At 42.9% G+C, this 15,841-nt stretch overlaps 2 protein-coding genes across 3 annotated transcripts in view; one reads left to right on the top strand and one right to left on the bottom strand.

Moving 5' to 3' along the window:
• Positions 1-1,195: 1,195 nt before the first annotated feature.
• On the bottom strand, positions 1,196-9,878 carry KIAA1143 (KIAA1143 ortholog). 2 transcript variants are annotated; one of them, XM_003894568.5, is made up of 3 exons: positions 9,694-9,867; positions 2,406-2,550; positions 1,196-1,732 (listed from the first exon to the last, which is right to left on the bottom strand). In XM_003894568.5, the coding sequence occupies exons 1-3, from the start codon at positions 9,799-9,801 to the stop codon at positions 1,521-1,523; spliced, it is 465 nt and encodes a 154-aa protein (XP_003894617.1). In that variant the 5' UTR covers positions 9,802-9,867; the 3' UTR covers positions 1,196-1,520. The 2 variants fall into 2 exon arrangements, with proteins under 2 accessions (XP_003894617.1, XP_021790186.1); XM_021934494.2 differs by lacking the exon at positions 1,196-1,732 and adding an exon at positions 1,740-2,329 and having other exon boundaries at positions 9,694-9,878.
• Positions 9,879-9,908: 30 nt separating this feature from the next.
• Positions 9,909-15,841, top strand: part of KIF15 (kinesin family member 15) — a 99,692-nt gene continuing 93,759 nt past the window's right edge. The window contains exon 1 of the mRNA XM_031663413.1: positions 9,909-10,073. Within this exon, the coding sequence (XP_031519273.1) occupies positions 10,055-10,073 (19 nt within the window). The 5' untranslated portion in view covers positions 9,909-10,054. The remainder of the gene's footprint in view (positions 10,074-15,841) is intronic.

Raw genomic sequence — 15,841 nt, 5'->3', positions numbered from 1 at the left:
AAGCTACCCTGTCTCCACTAGACAAAACAGGGTGAGAGTTACGTGATCTCCAATAGGTAGGGAGTGTGTCCCAAGTTAGCATGAAGCAGTTACAGAAGAAAGACCCTCAGTCTCTTAGCCTCCCATAAAGATTTATGAGGATCACCTCTCTCAGGGGGAAAATGAGGCAGGAGAATAGGGTCTGGAGGCAGGGAACCTAAGGCTGATTCACATTGACTTCCTAGAACTGAATCAAAAGGAAAACCCCACCTCTCCATACCTAAGTAACAAAAGGATGAGAGGCTACTCCCTTTGCAATCTCCTTGCCTTTTCTGCGTTGCAGATGAAAAACGTAAGTGCCTCTGATTGGTCCCCTCCTGCAACCAATCAGACTGGTCATAGGCCAAGTCTTCATTTACACAGGAGTATAACTGTAACTTCACTTCAGCCTCTGATTGGTCACTTTCTGCACCAATCAGACAGGTCACGGGCCACTACTTCATTTACATAGGGTGTATACCAAGTAACCAATGGCAGACCTCTAGAGGATATTCATTGCTTTGTGCGTTTTGTCCAATTATTTGTCCAAAATGCCAAGAACCTGGACACCCTCCACCAGTAACAGTTTGACCAGTTATTTATTGTATTATTTAGGACTGCATTTGGCTGCATATAAGAGAAACCTGACCGAGGCCTAATTAAGCACAGTGTTTACTCTTCTCACTACCAAGAAGTCAGAGGTCAGCAATTCAAGCTGGTGTAGCAGCTCCTCGAGGCATGTCAGCAAGGAGCCAAGTTCTGAGTCTTTTTACTAACATGACCCAAAACACATGGCTGCCTTCCTTATGCCTAAAAATGGCTCTGCTACTCAGGTTTTATCTCTGCATTCCAAGTAGGATGAAGAGATAAAAGCAAAGGCTCATGCTTGCCAAGTCTGTCCTTTTGTATCAAAAAAACCCAGCAGCTTTAGCAAGCAGAATTCCACCTGTATTTCTTAACTTGCCAGAGCTGAGTCTCATGGCCACCCTTAGCAGGAGTTAGGGAGGTACTTTTAACAAGGCACATTATCATCTCCCCCACCCAAAATGGAGCTATTGCTAATGAAAAAGATACAATGAGATTATGAAATTCTCTGTAGCTATTAATGTCGGTTTTTGAAATTTACTGACCTGGAAGAATACTCATAATGCAGTGTCAAGTGAGAAGCAGGACAAAGAACATTTGCAACACAACTGTATTTATAAAATTTTGTTTACACACAAAAAAATGTATTTTGCTTAAAAATATAATTTACATACATATACAACCACACAAGGGAAATAACAAAATGTTAATACTAGCTAATTTCTATAGAGTTGGCATTTTAAATCAGAGGGGTCAATACCCCTCTGATTGATGAATAAACATAGTTTATTAAATTTTTTTCTCTATTTCCTAAACTTTCTATAAGGAACTTGTAGTATCTTTATAATAGGAAAAAATGTTATTTTGAAAAACACTCCATATACTTTCAAAGTAGACTACATTCAAAATATTTACACTTACTCATTTTCATCTTCGTTGTCAAAAGAAAGGAGGCTACTATTTTTAATTTGTTTTTGTGAGCTCTTTTTGACCGAGTCCTGATTTATTTCATCTTCATTTGGCTTCTTCTTTTTTGAGCTTGCTGTTAAACCTGAATATTTTTCATCTGAGGGACGCTTGACTGGTTTTCGGTATATGATTCTTCCATCAGCTGGAGCTGGTTCTTCATCTGAGCAAAAACAGAATTTTTAAGAACTTTCTTCTCCTCATTATTTTGCCTTTATCTTAGAAGCAAATAACAAGAAAATCTTATATTGTATTTAAGGATATCCCTGAATCTGATTCAGTCTGGTCTTCTACATTGTTTCTAGCTAAATTGCCCTCAAGACATGCAGTTACTTAATAAAAACTCACATGCTAAAGTATTCTATAATATTGTCAGTTCCCAATTACAATCAGGTTGTATTTTAAAGTATTTTGAAAAGTGATCGTTTGGAACTACAGCATTTTCCCCTAAAGCAATGTAGTAAATGTTCAGAAATAATGAAAAATATACTACACAGCATACTAAACTTCAGGCAGTAATGAAATACACCTTTATCAACTGGTTTATAAGTCTAACCACCTATTTAAAAAAAAAAAAAAAAGGATGCTTTTACTTAAATTCACAGTTAATCCTGGTAACAACCCAGTAGGTACAATTATTTCCATTTTACTGATGAGGAAATTGAGGCTGAGAGGTGTAATAACTTGCTCAAGGTTACACATCTGGTAAGTGTCAAAGCTAAGGCTGGAACCTGGAACTGCTGCCTTGAAACATACCACACTACTAAACAAAATAAACAATTTCATACCCCGGGCTCCTTACATTGTCAGAAAAAACAGATTACTTTCAGACCTACCTGCTTTGGCAGCCTTTATTTGTGCTTTAATTTTCATGACTTCTTCAACTGACAGGTCTCCCTTTTTCAAAACCACCACTTGAGGCTGTTCATCTTCTTTGTCACTGTGATCCCCATCTTCATCTGGGGGCTGAGGCTGAATTCTCTACGGAAAAACACAATGCAATGCGTATAGATCACTGATCTTGAGACAAACAGAACCACTGCCTCTAAGAGAAACTGTAATTATTCACGAGAAGGGTATCTTTATTGAGTAAATAAGGGCAGTGAATTTTAAGGTAACTCCAAAGAGACTTAGCTTGCCACACAAGGGAACAGGTTTAACTGCCATTCACCCTGGAGTGCCTGTCTGGTGGGATTCATTTCCATCTCAGCACGACCCAACTTGTAGTTGCTAGTGTGAGGGACCCTCTGCTTTGGGTACTGCTGTCATTCCTAGCCTATTCAGGGCAGTACTGTGCCATGTCAGTTGTTGGCTCCTCATCAGCACTTTTCACCTGCCTCTTCTCTGAGTTAGACAAGAAATAAACACCATCAAAGTATAGAAAGAAGCAAGTAAAACGGACTCTCTCTCACCTCTGCTCATCTTTTTCCCCTCCTAATAGCTTCAGTTTGGTGGATATCCAACAGCTATTTTCCATGTCTATACAACTATGCAAGTACATAAAACTTTTTGTATACCAACAACACTGTACATATTACTGTGACTTGCTTTTCTCGTATTTATGAAATTTCTCAAACATAAAGTACAGAGAATAATATAAGAGAAACCATGTACTCCCTGTATATGTGTAACAAATGGTAATATTTTGCCAGTTGATTCAGATTTTTGAAATGTCAGACACCATAAGAGCCCCATTCCCACAACTTAACTCAAAAAATATCTTTGCACAGTACTTTAAGATACATATAGAATTATCTGATTTTTAAAAAATCACTGCCTTGCATTTACATAGTCACCTCAGGATTTATTTGACCAGTATCTTGTAAATATAAATTTTGCTTGTTTCCAGACTTTTTTCTACTATGAAAAAACCTCATGCACCTTTTTTTGCTCATTTTTGGGAACTTATATACAAGAACTTTTTATTTTTTTTTTTGAGATGGAGTCTCGCTCTGTTGCCCGGGCTGGAGTGCAGTGGCACGATCTCGGTTCACTGCAAGCTCCACCTCCCGGGTTCACACCATTCTCCTGCCTCAGCCTCCCGAGTAGCTGGGACTACAGGCACCCACCACCACGCCCGGCTAATTTTTTGTATTTTTAGTAGAGACAGGGTTTCACCGTGTTAGCCAGGATGGTCTCGATCTCCTGACCTCATGTTCCACCGGTCTCAGCCTCCCTAAATGCTGGGATTACAGGCGTGAGCCACCGTGACCGGCCAAGAACTTGTAATGTTAACAGTTCACTAGAGGTGGAACTGTTGGGTTGAAAGGTATGCATAACAAAATGTGCTTTCACATGTTATTCAAACACAATCACTCATTACTTCACTTCTCACAGAGACTTCCTTGTCTCCCAAACAAGGCAACAAAACCCGCAAGAATTAGCCTCAGCCCATAACCACAGCTTTATCCTGTACCACTCTCTTATGGCATCTAGACTCTGGCATGGCAAGGTTTGAGTACTTGGAGATTTATAAATATATTAGCTCCTTTGCTTTCCCTGTCTCTGAACAAATTCCTACTGCCTATTAAGCCCCACAGCCCCGACCAACTCCTACTCAAGTTGCCTTCCAGATTCAGAGCCTCTTGAAGTGTTTACCTAAATATCACCTCCTCTTGTTTCTTACACTGTGCATAGCTCATAGGCAGCATGTATTGCACTGTGGCACCAATGTTTTTCTGCTGGTTTCCATTGGGCAAGTGCCTTCTGGAGAGGCAGGACTTCCAGAAATATTTGTTGATCTACTCATGAATGATAAACAGAATGGAAAATGATGAACTACGTGAAGCCCTGGCAAGTTGCTTTGCCATTCTGACTATATCTCAAAGTTCCCAAGTCTGCTGTATCACTGGACAAGTACATTCTCTTTAATGGTATTCATGTTACTTCACTGATTATTCATCAGTTTCTGCCTGTTTTTCTCTGAAAGTCTCCAATAAATGACCACAAATAGGTAATAAGTTTTTTTAGCCAAAAATATGGGAAGGTGAAATAAAATCATTCCTTTTGTTTCTTAAATTGAGAATAATTAATTCTGACTCTCTTCTTCTTTTTTTTAAATGTGACTGCCTGGAAAATGAGAAATAGTCTAAGGACAGTGGCAGGAGCCACTGATGACTGTTCAAAGACATTTCTGAATTAACTCTCAAGCAAGTGAATAGGGCCAGGCGCAGTGGCTCACGCCTGTAATCCCAGCACTTTGGGAGGCCTAGGCAGGTGGATCACTTGAGGTTAGCAGTTCAAGACTAGCCTGGCAAACATGGTGAAACCACCCATCTCTACTAAAAATACAAAAATTACCTGAGCGTGGTGGTGGGCACCTGTAATCCCACCTACTTGGGAGGCTGAGGCAGGATAATCGCTTCAACCCAAAAGGCAGAGGTTGCAGTGAGCTGAGATTGAGTCACTGTATTTCAGCCTAAGCAACAGAGCAAGACTCCACCTCAAAAAAAAAAAAAAAAAAAGTGAATAGGATGATTTAGCTTAACTGCAGAATGATTTCCCATGAAACTCATTTATTTTTGTTAATAGATGACTAAAATCCTGACTACAGTAATCCCCTCCTTATCCTCAATTTCATGTTCCACAATTTCAGTTACCTGTGGTCAACTGTAGTATGAAAGGGTGAGTACAGTATAATTAAATATTTAGAGACAGCAAGCAAACAAGCAAATTCACGTAACTTGTACTAGAGTATATTGTTATAATTGTTCTATTATTAGTTACTACTCTGCTGATATTCCTAATTTATATAGTGAACTTCACCATAGGTATACATGTATGGGAAAAAACATATATAGAATTCAGTATTATCCATGGTTTCAGGAAGCCACTGGGGGTCTTGGAACATAATAGGGGAATACTGTATATTGCCAAACTGATTAAAAATGAAGTGGTTCTCACACTGAAACATGGTGTACTTCTCTAAGGGAAATTCCCTTGAGTACAAAAATAAGCGAAAATCACTGACATTACTTGGAAAGGATTCCCAAAGTTCTCTTAAGAGAGCATTCCAAGCTGTAACCTTCAAGCTGTCAACTGTGTGTACAGGGTCATCACTAGGACCTCAAGCAAAGTAAAGCTAAGTCTCGTCTTCTCATTGCTGAATCTATGTCCCTTTTCTCAAACCTTATCCTTTTTGTCATCATCCCTATTTTTAGTCATGGGGATCAGTCATTCCCTGTGTTACCTCTAAGAAAAAAATGGCTCCCTGTTGCTTACTAAATAGTCCACATGACCTCACCTCCACTAGTCCCTCTAATACTTCTACATACAGTCCATGACTCTCAAATCTCTACACCTTTACCCATGCCATTCTCTTCATCTCTACCTACTGACCTAACCATGCTCAAGAGTCTACCTAAATATCCCTCCTCCACGAAGTCTAACCTGATAACAAGCAGAGTCATTAACAAATACAACACCACTACTTAGTGCCAGGCACTGTGCTAGGTGCTGGGAAAATATGGAAGGATTAAGATACTAACTTAAAGAGTTCAATCTAGTGGTGAAAAACAGGAAAGCAAGTAGTTGCAATATCAAATGAGTGTTATAGGTAAGATACGGATAAGGTAAAGAGAAAAACAGAGAAAGAGTAACTGTTTGGAGAGCTTTGAAGGGTTTCGGAGAGATGGTGACCTGTGAAAATAGGGCAGGAAGTGTTAAAAGAACATGGCATTTTGGAGATCCATCTCTTCATCCTTTCAGGGCCTGGCACAGCACATGGGGTTAGCACATACTCATCCTACTGGCATACCTTGAAGATACCGCAGATTTGGTTCCGGATCACCACAACAAAGCAAGCATCAAAATAAACTGTCACACAAATTTTCTGGTTTCCCAGTTTACATAAAAGTTATGTTTACACTATACACTAACTACAGTTAGTATTAAGTATGCAGTATCATTATGTCTAAAAAAATCTAGATCCCATTAAAAACATCCACGATTCATGGGAGAAGGCAAAATATTAACATTAACAGGAGTTTGGAAGATGTACCTACCTTAATTTAAGAATACTTTATTGCTAACAACGTTAAAGCTCATCTGAGCCTTCAGTGAGTCCTCATCTTTTTGCCAGTGAAGGGTCTGCCCTTGATGCTGATGGATGTTGACTGATGAGGGTGGTGGGTGCTGAAAGGCAGGGTGGCTGTGGCAATTTTTTAAAATGAGACAATGATGAAGTTTGCTGCATTAATTGAGTCTTCCTTTCACAAAAGATTTCTCTTTTGTGATGCTGCAATGCTGTTTCATAGCATTTTACCCACAGCTGAACTCCTTTCAAAATTGGAATCAGTCCTCTTAAACCTGCTGCTGCTTTACCAAGTAAGTTTACTCTAAATCCTTTGTTGACAGTTCAACAATGTTCACAGCATCTTCACTAGAAGTAGATTCCATCTCAATAAACCATTTTCTTTGCTCATCAATAAGCAGCAACTCATGTGTTCAATTTTTATGAGACTGCAACAACTTAGTTACATTTTCAGGCTCTACTTCTAATTCTAGTTCTTTTCCTTGTTCTACCACACCTGCGATTACTTCCTCCACTGAAGGCCTGAACCTCTCAAAGTCATCCATGCAGGTTGGAATCAACCTCTTCCAAATTCCTGTTAATGCTGATATTTTGCCCTCTTCCCATGAATCATGGATGTTCTTAACGTGTCTAGAATGGTGAAACCTTTCCATAAAGTTTTCAATTATAATATCCAGATGCATCAGAGGAATCACTATCCATGGCAGCTGTAGCCTTACAAATGTTTTTGACTTTTTGTTTTGTTTTGTTTTGTTTTGAGACAGGGTCTGGCTCGGTTACCCAGGCTGGAGTGCAGTGGTACGATCATGGCTGACTGCAGCCTCAACCTACCTGGGGTCAGGGGATCCTCCCACCTCAGCCTCCCAAGTAGCTGGGACCACAGGTGCATGCCACCACACTTGGCTAAATTTTGTATTTTTTGTAGAGATGGGGTCTCACCATGTTGGCCAGGCTGGTCTTGAACTCCTGGGCTCAAGCAATCCACCTGCCTTGACTTCCCAAAGTGCTGGGATTGCAAGTGTGAGCCACTGTGCCTGGCTGTTATTTCTTAAATAATAAGACTGAAAATAGAAATTACTCCTTGATCCATGGGCTGCAGAATGGATGTTGTGTTAGCAAGCATGAAAACCACATTAATCTCCTTGTAGATCTCCATCAGAGTTCTTGGGTGACCAGGTGTATTGTCAATCAGCAGTAATATATTGAAATAATCTTTTTTTTCTGACCAATAGGTCTCAACAGTGGGCTTAAAATAATTCAGTAAACCATACTATAAAGAGATGTGCTGTCATCAAGGTTTTGTTTTTCCATTTCTACAGCACAGGTAGATTAGATTTAGTGTAATTCTTAAGGACCCTAGGAGTTTTGGAAGGGTAAATATTAGCTTCAACTTAAAAGTCACCAGCTGCATTAGCCCCTAACGAGTGTTAACCTGTCCTTTGAAAATTTGAAGCCAGTCACTGACTTCTCTCTAGCTATGACAGTCCTAAATGGGACAGGCATAGTGGTTTTTGAGAGGCTCTGAGAGGCTAAAGTGGGAGGATTGCCTGAGTCCAGGAGTTTGAGACCAGCCTTGGCAACACAGTGGGATCCTGTCTCTATAAAAAAAATACAAAAATTACCCAGTGGTGGTGCGTGCCTGTAGTCCCAGCTACTTGGGAGACTGAGGCAGGAGGATCACTTGAGCCCAGGAAGTCAAGGCTGCAGTGAGCTGTGATTGCACCACTGCACTCTAGCCTGGGTGACAGAGTGAGACCCTGTCTCAAAAAACAACAACAACAACAAAAAAACAAAGTCCTAGATGGCATCTTTTTCCAATAGAAGGCTGTTTCATCTACATTGAAAACCTGTTTAGTGCAACCATTTTCATCAACTATCTTAGCTAGATCTGAATAATTTGCTTCTTCATCTCATACTTTTATGTTATGGAGATGGCTTCTTTCCTTAAACCTCATGAACCAACCTCTGTTAGCTTCACTCTTTTCTTCTGCAGCTTTCTCACATGTCTCAGACTTCACAGGATTGAAAAAGAGTTAGGACCTTGCTCTAGATTACGCTTTGGTTAAAGGGAATGCTGTGGCTCGTTTGCTCTTCTATCTAGACCACTAAAACTTTCTCGGTATCAGCAACTTAGCTGTTTTGCTTTCTTATCATTCATGTGTTCCATACAGATCCCTCCAGCCCTAAACAACAGTAGTCAGGTGTGGCTCTTTCCTGAAGCTCCTCTTCTTCTATTTAGACCCAGGATATTTAGGGCTTTTGCCTACTTTTTTTTGTTTTGTTTTGTTTTTTTGTTTTTTTAGACGGAGTCTTGCTCTGTCGCCCGGGCTGGAGTGCAGTGGCGCGATCTCAGCTCACTGCAAGCTCCGACTCCCGCGTTCACGCCGTTCTCCTGCCTCAGCCTCCTGAGTAGCTGGGACTACAGGCGCCCGCCACCACGCCCAGATAATTTTTTATATTTTTGGTAGAGACGGGGTTTCACTGTGTTAGCCAGGATGGTCTAGATCTCCTGACCTCGCGATCCGCCTGCCTCGGCCTCGGCCGCCCAAAGTGCTGGGATTACAGGCGTGAGCCACTGTGCCCGACCTTCTCTATATATTAATTTTTTTTTTTTAAACTTAACAAAGCATAGAAACAGATTCAGGACATTCCTCCGAAGACGTTCCAGACTCGAGTCCTAGGACACAGTTGGGGCGGGGGTCATTTGATCGAGTAGCCTGTGTCCTTATCTGGAATACGGGACGACGCTGTAACTCTAACTCACCCTGCGAACTCACAGCTTTTGAGGTAAACAAGAGAGAAAGAAGAGACAAGAAAGTGATCTTTCTTTACCATCTACCAAGGACCAGGCGGTTTACATGTAAGGTCATTTTTAGGAAAACAGCAGCGCTCTGAAACCTACAGAGCTTCCTGGGCGTAGGGGGCTGTAGTCGCTTGAAAAGAACCAGCCTGGGGGTCCGAGTTCCACCGGAATTGGTGCCCAGCGCGGGTGAAAAGAGGGACCCGACAGCACCCACCCTCCAAGTAGAGGCAAAAGTTGAAAGTGGCGGGCTGGTCGCGCTTCCGAAGTAACACGACTGGCGAGGGCTCACCTTAGTCTCTATGGTGGGTCCCTCCCTGTAGCCGACCCGTTCCTTGAAGCGGGCCAGAAACGCTGGCTCGGCTGGCCGTACGTACGATACCTGGTTCCGCTTGCTCATGGTAGCTCTAGGTAAAGACAGGTTCCGCGACCGATTCGCGACGACACAGAGGCGCTTAGCTGTGACGTCAACTGGACCACGCCCCTGATGCGTAGACCGGGCAACATGGCGGCCTCCATTCGGGCGTCAACGTCGGATACAAGCGCCAAATTCAAATTCGCGGCCATCTTGAGCGGAATTCAGTCGCGCGCGGCGCAGTCGGGAGGTGGAGGCATCGGCTGCATTGTTCCCGGGATCGAGGGGTGAGGGCGCTATGGCACCCGGCTGCAAAAGTAAGTCTGGACCCCAGACTTCGTTACCCTATCTTTGCCCCCAAATACAGCTGTGAAAGGATGGCAACCTCGGACCGCCCGCAAGGTTCTTGCTGGGCATGAACTGCAGGAGCTGAGTGACGGGCGGGGGCGTTTGGGAATCCCTCTCTGTCGCTCAAAGACAATACGCTAGCCGAAAAGGTCATCCCTTCCGTGTCCTGTGCGCATGCTAGGAGTCTGGCGCAGTTGTAGGCGCTCGGGATGAGCAGTGGACCTGCCGTTCTTCCCTCTCTTTCCCTCGGTTCTGCTGTTTCTTCGTAGGCCTCTTCCCACATCCCGACCAGGGCTACCTCTCTAGATATCCTTGTTTCAGGATCGGCTTTTGCTCCCACCAGCGTCTGCATATTTCCACATTTCTGACCTTCCTATAGGGAAGGGTTTATTTATATTCCAAACACTTCTTTCTCTTTTTTCGTTAAGTAAATGGAATGTTAAAACACAGATGTCAGCAATGTCTGTGTTCTCACAGTCTCTATTTTCACTTAAAGGAGACCCGTCCGATTTCTTTCTCTTTTTCACGGAGGAGAGCACTGTCATTTTTGCTTATGATAAACCCTACAGTTTTCACTAATGTAGTCTTTTGCTGTGCCTGTGTACGTGCGCCACTTCTTACATTGCCACATCTCTTAAGGAGTCTTGTTTTTGTAAACCTGATTATGAGCTGATTTAATGGGATCTTTGTGAATGGTCTGAATGGTAATGAGGAGAGGCCTAGATCAGATGATTAAGAATTTGTGAACTTCTGTCATTTGAGCTTTCCAACAGCGTTAATGTTTCTAGCTTTCTGTCAATTATAGTTGTTTTTGATGGGTTTGTTGTTTCAGTAACCTTTTAGGTCGATCGCACTTTTATTGGAACACCTCTTTATGCTACCTTTTTCCATCTAAAATATTCCTTTTCCTTCATCATTTTCAGTATTCAAGGACTATGAGCTCACAAAATGGTACCTTATTGGAGAGAAATGTTCATCCTGCTTTCTGAACAATCATACTGTTTGTTCTTTGTTTCCACCTTATGGATCTGGACTCAAGCCAAAAAAAATGATGCCTGTTAAATAAGTAAAGTATCTGCTTATTTAATGAGATATATGTATGTGACTAAGGGCTCTTGTCTGAAAACCAAATTTGAGAGCCTTTCTTAAAGTGGTGGGAGCACTCCCCTTTATGATGGTGGTGATGCCATGGGGAACTTTTCCACTCCCTTAAGTTTGTTGGCAAAATTGAGGTTGATGACTTCCCAGGTAAAGTGTTTCTTGCCTTCCCAGCAGCCCAGAGACCTGGAGCATGAAGTGGGAACACATCTGAGAAGAGAGCCCATGCAGTGGTCTTTACAACTTTTACTTTGTGCCCTGAAGGCTTTTTTTTTTTTTTTTTGAGACAGAGTCTCGCTGTGTCACCAGGTTGGAGTGCAGTGGTGCAATATCGTCTCACTGCAACCTCCACCTCCCGGGTTCAAGAGATTCTCCTGCCTCAGCCTCCCGAGTAGCTGGGATTACAGGCACGGGCCACCACGCCCAGCTAATTTTTTTGTTTTTAGTAGAGCTGGGGTTTCACCATGTTGGCCAGGATGGTCTTGATCTCCTGACCGCATGATTTGCCCACCTTGGCTTCCCAAAGTTTTGGGATTACAGGTGTGAGCCACCACACCTGGCCCCATGAAGGCTATCTCTAGTGACATTGACACCATGAGTTGCTGATTGTGAAATCAGAGAAATGAAAAAGTGAAATATACAATTCCCTTTTTTTTTTTTTTAAAGACAGTGTTGCTCTGTCACCCAGGCTGGAGTGCACTGGCGCAATCTTGGCTCACTGCAGTCTCTGCCTCCTGGGTTCAAGCAGTGCTTGTGCCTCAGCCTCAGAGTAGGAGATCTGGATTTAGCATGCCTTTGTTCAAATCCTAGCACTTCTCAGTGATGGTTCCTTAGATCTCAATTAGAAATAATGCCAGAACTATCTACATTTGTGTAGTTTTAAATTTCACTTTATCTCGCTATTTGCTCATTAACTTTGCTTCTTTTTTTATTAAGTAAACATTTTACTTTGGGTTCCTTTTAGATTTACCAGGAAGTTTCACATAAGCGCAGATCAGTATCCATCTATTTAGTTTCCATCTGATCAGTTACACAGATCTCTGCAGAGATGAAGAGCTGGCAGCCTACCTTCTGGGGCTTCTTGTTGTTGTTTGCTTGTGTATTTGCTTAGCAACTGGCTGGATCAATTTAGTGAAGTCTATTTCCCTCCTATACTGTTAAGCCTTTGATGTTGCTCCTCAGGAAAGCACAGCTTTGGATATGCCCACCTGTATCCTGGGATCACAGTGGTTTTGGTAGGGATCTCTTTCTTTCCATGACTGCACACAGCTGTGAAACTCCAGTAATTGTTAGCTGATTGCTCTGTTGTTTTTTAACAATGTCCTGGGGCATAAATTGTCTTACAAACTACTTCAGTTCTTGCTCCATTGAAGGAGTAGTTTCTGAGGTTGTCTTTCGTATTTCTTCTGACTCCTCTGTAGCTACTCCTAGTTGATCTTATATCTCCATTGTCTTCTGGCAAGTGAACAGGCCTACAATTTAGCTTGTATCTTGAATGTCTTCCTAATTACTTTCACTAAAACCTACACTGTTCCTGAGAGTGACCTTAGGTTTGAACTTCTTTCCCCCACACCCCACCCCAAGACGGAGTCTTGCTCTGTCACCTAGGCTGTACGGCAGTGGCGTGGTCTCGGCTCACTGCAACCTCCACCTCCTGAATTCAAGCGATTCTCCTGCCTCAGCCTCCCAAGTAGCTGAGATTACAGACATGTGCCACCATGCCCAGCTAATTTTTGTTTTGTATTTTTAGTACAGAGACGGGGTATCGCTATGTTGGTCAGGCTGGTCTCGAACTCCTGACCTCAAATGATCCGCCTGCCTCGGCCTCCCAAAGTGCTGGGATTACAGGCATGAGCTACCACACCTAGCCAGGTTTGAACTTCTCTATGCTCTGTTGCAAATGAATTCAGCTCATTTGGGAAGAGAATAGGAGTTATCTGTTTATGGGCTGATTCGTCGTCTAGGCAAAATCTCTGAGCCTGGGCACTATAGTTGGGGATAGGGATAATGGCAGTCTTGTCTCTGAGTGATACCCTTTCTAGTTGCCGAGCATTTTGTGGGGAGGGTGGGGAGTGCAGCAGCCTTGTGTGGAATCACTGCCTAATGAGTTGGGACAAGGGTGATCAGGGCCCCAGTGTTCTCAGCATGCAGTTGCAAGATGAGGGCTGGGTGGGAGAAGGGAGAGCCGTCACCTCTCAACCACACTTGTCTAGGACTTTACCTCAGCATCAGGTAGCTGGCTGGAGACACAATGATACACTGACATCCTGCTACTCTGTGGAAGACACCCTTGCAGTTAGGAGCTGGAGGGGGATCCCTGTGTTCTTGGCTGCTGCAATCTACAGTGGAGTGGTTTGCCTTGCTGAGATGGGAGGAAGAGAGCAATCTTGGTTCAAATAACACAGGACCACCTTTCTTGATGAATTTTCATAAATGTTCTTGAACGGATGTTTCTTTGCTGTTTGCCTTTGGGAACATTTCCAGAGGCTTTAATTTTCTTTTCTTTTCTTTTTTTTTTTTTTTTTTTTGAGATGGAGTCTCACTCGGTCGCCCAGGCTGGAGTGCAGTGGTGTGATCTCAGCTCACTGCAAGCTCTGCCTCCTGGGTTCATGCCATTCTCCTGCCTCAGTCTCCTGGGTAGCTGGGACTACAGGTGCCTACCACCATGCCTGGCTAATTTTTTGTATTTTTAGTAGAGATGGGATTTCACCATGATAGCCAGGATGGTCTCAATCTCCTGACCTTGTGATCCGCCCGCCTCGGCCTCCCAAAGTGCTGGCATTACAGGTGTGAGCCACTGCGCCCCGCCAATATTCTTTTTTTAAATTTCTTTCTTTAAGTTTCACTGGGGAATGGGTCAGTGGAGTTCCTTATAACGTCAGTCAGAAGTCAATCTCTGACTTCTTTTTTAACAGAATTATTCTGCCTGCTAGGTTGAGAAAAGATGGGAGTGGGGGAGAAAGAGAAGCAGAGAGACTGTTGTAATAACACAATAAAGAGATGTTGCTGGCTTGGTTCTACACTGTGGCAGTGGATTTGGCAAGAAGCTGTTAGATTGTGGGTATATTTTGAAATTAGAGCCAAAGCTTTGCTGAGATTGGATATGAAGAGTGAGAAAGAACAGGGTCAGGGATGACTATATGGTTTTTGGCCTAAGCAACTGGAAAGATGGAGTTTACGGAGATATAGAAACACATTTGGGGTAGAGGTGGGGTATTCAGGAGCTCAGTTTTGTACACATTAAATTTGATTCATTGCCCACTGCATATCCAGTTAGAGATATCAAATAGGTAATAAGTTGTAAGAGTGTGGAGCTCAGGAGAGCAGTCCAGGAAGAAGATTTAAATTTGTGAATCATCAATTTATACCTAGCATTTAAAAACAGGCCAGGCATGGTGACTCTGGTGACAGAGCGAGACTCTGGCTCAAAAAAAAAAAAAAAAAAAAAAAAAGAACCATTGATGCAGGATATTTTGCTCCTTAGCTCAGCTAAAATCCAGGTTCTTGTTGCATGCCCAGGAAAAATCAGGCACACGGACACATTGAAAGATGAGGAGAGTGGAATTTATTAAAAGGAGGCTCTCAGTGAAAAAAAGTGTGTCCTGCCAACAAGCTGCCACCTCACAGATTGAATACCAGGTCACCACACATCAGCTGAAGAAGCCAGGCTTCTCCCCCTGCATAAGGTGCAAATTCCCAGTGGCTCCACCCCATTCTCTGAGTGCGCATGTGGGCCTTTAGTCTGAGCCACTCCACATTGATTTATTTTCCTTACTGTGTGTGTGTTAAGGGACAGAATTTTTCAATGACCTGGGAAGCGTTTGGCTGTCTCCTGTCTCTTATCATTCCCCCTTCTAAAGAGTACATCTAACTGCCCTTAGAATAAAGATAAGAACAAAGACCAATCTTAACTGTTTCCTGCTGACAGGGGTTGCTGTGTTGGGAAAATGGCAGTCAGATCTCCCTAAGAAGCTGATCTAAGGGTTCCTGGCAAAAGGGACCATTATCTGAGGCTCCAGTTGCGCGACTGGAGTTTGATAGCCTGAAGGCAAGAAGAGACAAGCTGGGTTATTAGAAAACATGTATCAAAACAAAACAAGGACGGGGGAAGAACAGCTTGAAAATCCTGAGGCCTTTTACTGGTTTGCACAGGGTGAGGGAGGCCAAAAGCCCGATTGGTTAAAAAAAACTTTTACCCTTTTGCCGGCATGTCAGTCTTCTGGGTTCCCTTCCCCCAAGCCCAATCCTAAACCAATCTCAAGTTTAAGGTTTGGGAAATTAACTTTTTGCAGTTTAGAGGATGGATTCGAGGGGACTGTCCTGTAGTAAGGAGACACAATTACCTATCTGTGAAGAGAGGACACAATAGGAAATGGAAAAAAGAAGGTGTTTTTTTCAAAGGAGTCCCAGGGGTTCAGGATGCGTTCAAAAAGGGGACAGATTGAAGATGAATGGCTATCCATCAAGAAAGAGGGGAGCAGGTGTCCCTGGTTCCTTTCTCTTCCTAGCGAATACCCAGGGTAGGTGAGGGAGGGAGAAAGCGAGGTGTCCCTTTTTATTTCTTTTGTCCTTATATCCCCAAGACCCGGTGACCATCACAGGGTGCCACCCATGGATGTCAGAGCGACTTTCCCCCATG

The sequence above is a fragment of the Papio anubis genome, chromosome 2 (assembly GCF_008728515.1).
Source record: "Papio anubis isolate 15944 chromosome 2, Panubis1.0, whole genome shotgun sequence".
Classification (NCBI taxonomy): Eukaryota; Metazoa; Chordata; class Mammalia; order Primates; family Cercopithecidae; genus Papio; species Papio anubis.
The sequence above is the reverse complement of the archived record's forward strand: the minus strand, read 5'-3'. Positions and strand labels throughout refer to the sequence as shown.

Bases quoted from the DNA above. Each gene is read 5' to 3' on its own strand.
- KIAA1143 (XM_003894568.5), bottom strand. From the start codon at position 9,801: ATGAGCAAGCGGAACCAGGTATCGTACGTACGGCCAGCCGAGCCAGCG. The intron at 2,551-9,693 runs GTGAGCCCTCGC...GTTTTTCCGTAG, and splicing joins GACCCACCATAGAGACTAAG to AGAATTCAGCCTCAGCCCCC. The intron at 1,733-2,405 runs GTAGGTCTGAAA...GTTTTTGCTCAG, and splicing joins AATAAAGGCTGCCAAAGCAG to ATGAAGAACCAGCTCCAGCT.